General features: G+C 31.5%; 1 protein-coding gene across 1 annotated transcript; it reads left to right on the forward strand.

Annotated features, from left to right (window-relative positions):
* The first annotated feature begins 1,047 nt into the window (after window positions 1-1,047).
* On the forward strand, window positions 1,048-2,834 carry LOC139875189 (F-box/FBD/LRR-repeat protein At1g13570-like). Its single transcript, XM_071862539.1, has 4 exons — window positions 1,048-1,138; window positions 1,315-1,998; window positions 2,255-2,406; window positions 2,535-2,834. Exons 1-4 carry the CDS (start codon window positions 1,048-1,050, stop codon window positions 2,832-2,834), a joined length of 1,227 nt encoding a protein of 408 aa, XP_071718640.1.
* Window positions 2,835-4,007: the final 1,173 nt, after the last annotated feature.

Raw genomic sequence — 4,007 nt, forward strand, 5'->3', positions numbered from 1 at the left:
GTTTACTTAATTACCTTAACTTATTACGGAGTATAAACTACAGTCACCTAAACCCTAAAAACTATGAAAATCTTGAAACGAATGGCTTCTCAATTTGGGCGCTAAACTCTAATCAGTACTCCGATGGATTCATCTATAATTCTGAATATGGGTAAGTTTATTTTTACCTCATAATTTGGTTTAATTCTTTCATATAAACGTACTTATGTTTGAAAAAACTTGATTCCTGTTGTAATTTCTATCTATTCGACTTTTTATCTTCTGGTCTCTAATTCTATAATAATACATACATACTTTATTCCAGTTGATTCGTAGGTCCTGGTTTGGCAACTTTATGTAATTATCATTGTTATAACCTAGTTGGCGATTTATTTTAATCATATCCAAGTAATCGAAATTATACGTAGACATTTATTAGAAGCCCTAAAAAGTGAAGTAGTAAGTATGATAGGATTGACTTAGTGTAAAAATAGCCTTATTTTATGAGTGTCTGCTTGGAATCAAGGTCTAACACTTGGGTTTAAGAAAACAACCTTTTCATCCAACAAGACCTTCATTTGATACACCTATGTTGGAGCTGAAACAATAAGACCTTCATTTGATACATACTTAAGTTAGTACATTGTTCATCCTAGTGCCTATAAGGCTACGCTGTCTTATTTCGGCATGATGCAAAAATGAGTTTGTTAAGGATAAGCCACTAGCTATACATCTTTCATTTCTTTGTGAGTACTTCTTTCTTCAAAGCAAAACCAGATGTCGACCTTAGCTATAACTCTGTATGTATAAGGAAATTGTTTCTCGTATGCTTTTGGATACTGCGTAGTATTGCTTTAGGATGGACACTATTACGACCATTTAAGATTTCATAGCCCCCATTTTTACCCTTAATAACTTTTTGAACCTTCTTGTTCGACTACTCAACTTTGTTTATTTCTGCAATCGCCTCGTTTCTCTCTTTGAGATGTTTATTGTTGTCTCTACTTATCTCTTCAGTAGTACACTTGTATTATTAACCACTTGAGTACTTTGTTCCACCACTTAGTTATGTCATCCGACATCATTCCCATGATACAACCCTTCTTTTGTAAGGAGAATGTTCATTTCCTGATAGTTGATGAAAATGTTACTATCGACAGTCAGCGGCATATTATTAAGAGTGTGAAGAAAAATGCTTTCAACCTTCAATAATAAGTATTGCAGACAAGTGTTTATTTTGTTACTTGTCATGTTAATTTCAAGTCCATTTACAATAAAAACACAAATCAAGAGTATTACGATGGATTTGTTTTTCTTTATTGAATTTTATGACAGGTAATAATTATAATACTAAGAGGAGGCTTGTAACTTGTACCGAAGTGGATAGATTCAGTAACTTGCCCGAGAATTTGATTGACTTGATTTTAGAGAAGCTTCCAATTCAAGATGCTGTGAAGACACATGTTTTATCAAAAAGATGGAGGTACAAATGGACCTCAATGAGGTCGCTGGTTCTTGATAAACGTTTCTCTGAAAAGTTTGCCAAAAAAGGAGCTTTTGGTCATAATGGGTTTATTAGGATCACAAACCAAATCTTTTACTTTCTAAAGGGTCCTATCTTAAAGTTACATCTTCACATACCAAACATGATTCTTGATAGCTTTCAAGAAGTCGATCAGTGGATGTTATCCTTGTCAAGAGACGGTGTTAGAGAACTTGTCATTATTAATAAAAAACGACGTTATCAACTTCCATGTTATTTTTTTCGTTGTCTAGAATTAAGAAAGCTCAAACTTGGAAACTGTATCATTAAACCATCACTCGAGTTTCAAGGGTTTCTCTATCTCAAAAATCTCTCGCTCAAGAATATTGAATTTGGGGCTAACTTGCATGGAACTATCATCAACATACCACAACTTAAGAAGTTGAAACTGTTTGAATGCACCAATGTTTACAATTTCAAGATCAAGTCTACAAAGTTGTTTGTGTTAGTGGTCATAAGTTGCCCTGATGCAACCAGTTATTGAATAGTAAATCGGTTGGTATAGTTTTCCTAAAACCCATTCAAGGAGTTGAAAGAGTTAATTTGGCTAGCTTGTTAAGTAATATGCCATGTCTTTGTAGTTTACTTATCAACGGGTATTTTCTCCAGGTATTATTTTGAACTTAAATTCTAATAATTCATTTTTGTTCTCATATATTCTTTCATATCATCGTCCATATCTTCTTTGGTAACTTAAAATCTCACTTTCATCCTCCTAGTTTTCTATTGCAGAAAATATTCTCAAGTGGCTTCCACACCCTGCTAATAGTTTAGAGTTACTCACCTTATACGAATTCAAATTTGGTGATTTGTTTCAACTTCAAGGTGTTTTATGCATTCTTCGGAACTCGCCTAACTTAGAACGACTTGATTTCGATTATCAGGTAAAGAGTGCTATACGTTTTCTCTTGTGCGTTTTGTGTTGTGTGTGCTTTTATAATAATCACGTATTTAGATGTATTTCTAGGGTTTTTTGAATACACAGTCAGTCTCACTTCTAATGTATTTCTAGGATCTTGAGAACATGCATTTGGATTTGGATGTGAAACCAGCATTAGCTTATTTGGAAGCGTTTGACTGTTTGCACCAAACATTGAATGGATTAAAAACTATAAATATAATGGATGTCGAAAGATCAAGACCTTTGTTGCTCTTTATAAAGCTTTTACTTGAGCATTCTCCCACTCTTGAAAAGATATCAATCCGACCCCGTGAAACTAGTGATGCGAATGAAAAATTCAACTTCGCTAAGGATGTTATACGGTTCCCACGAGCTTCCTCGAAAGCAGAACTTGTCTACTTGGATCCTTAACCACAATTCATTAATGATTTTAGTTATTGTCTCTCGTTTCCAATGTCTTGCTTGTTGTGGGACATGACAATTAATACATAAAATTGGATGATCGTTTTACATTTTTGATTTTCTAGTTCTCTTTATATAATGTTTGATGAGAGGAATATTCAAATGAAACCAATTCTTAAGTTGAGATCTAAGAATCAATCAGAGTGCGACATGTGGCGCGATAATCACATGGATTGAAATTTTTTTTTTTAAATAAGAAATATATATATATATATATATATATATATATATATATATATATATATATATATATATATATATATATATATATATATATATATTTAAAAAAAAATTTCAAATTTAAAAAAAAAAAAAAAATTTCGAAAATTTTTTTTTCAATTTTTTTTTTCAATAACATGTGATTGGATTTGAAATGCAGTAAATCACATGTGATTCTGCATGCTAATCACATGTGATTTATTGATTGTAAAATCTAATCACATGTGATTTTGCATGTCAAATTCAATCACATGTGATTGAAAAAATAATTTCAATAAAATGACAAATAATGACGAATTTCAATAAATTTGTGCTAAAACCCTTCAAACACCAAGTTTTTGATCAAAACTTGATCAAATCACCGAATTAAAATCTGAAATTTTGAAGATATTAACACAAAACGCTAACAAACTTGATCAAATCACCGAATTAAAGTCTGTTTCCGGTTGAAATTTGAAAAAAAAAATTGAATTTTTTTTCAACCACACGTGATTGGATTTGATATGCAAAATCACATGTGATTGAGGTTTACAATCACATGTGATTGTATTTGACATGCTAAATTAAAAAAAAAAATTCAATTTTTTTTTTCAAATTTTTATTTTCCAAAATAAAAATTTTTGAATTTTTTTTCCAATCACATGTGATTGTCGCACCACATGTCGCGCTCTGATTGGTCCGTTGGATTTCAAACAAATTTTTGGATTCAAGGGATTACAACTCTGTTTGATGAAGTCAATTATTTGTAAGAAATGAGATTTTGGTTTACAGTCTTCATAAACTAAATTCTGCAGCTTCACAATGGTCAAGTCGTGTCTTAAAGTTATTTTGTTGCTTTTGACAGGTTTCATATGCCACATTAACTTGTTGCACTATATTTGTAGTGTTAGAACGGCTAGCTAG

Source organism: Rutidosis leptorrhynchoides, chromosome 11 (genome assembly GCF_046630445.1).
Source record: "Rutidosis leptorrhynchoides isolate AG116_Rl617_1_P2 chromosome 11, CSIRO_AGI_Rlap_v1, whole genome shotgun sequence".
Classification (NCBI taxonomy): domain Eukaryota; kingdom Viridiplantae; phylum Streptophyta; class Magnoliopsida; order Asterales; family Asteraceae; genus Rutidosis; species Rutidosis leptorrhynchoides.

What these genes read in the sequence shown, in the direction of transcription:
- LOC139875189 (XM_071862539.1), top strand. Translation starts at nt 1,048, where the DNA reads ATGTCATCCGACATCATTCCCATGATACAACCCTTCTTTTGTAAGGAG. An exon ending in AAGTTGCCCTGATGCAACCA is followed by an intron (nt 1,999 to 2,254) that starts GTTATTGAATAG and finishes TTTCTATTGCAG; the next exon opens with AAAATATTCTCAAGTGGCTT. An exon ending in GACTTGATTTCGATTATCAG is followed by an intron (nt 2,407 to 2,534) that starts GTAAAGAGTGCT and finishes ATGTATTTCTAG; the next exon opens with GATCTTGAGAACATGCATTT.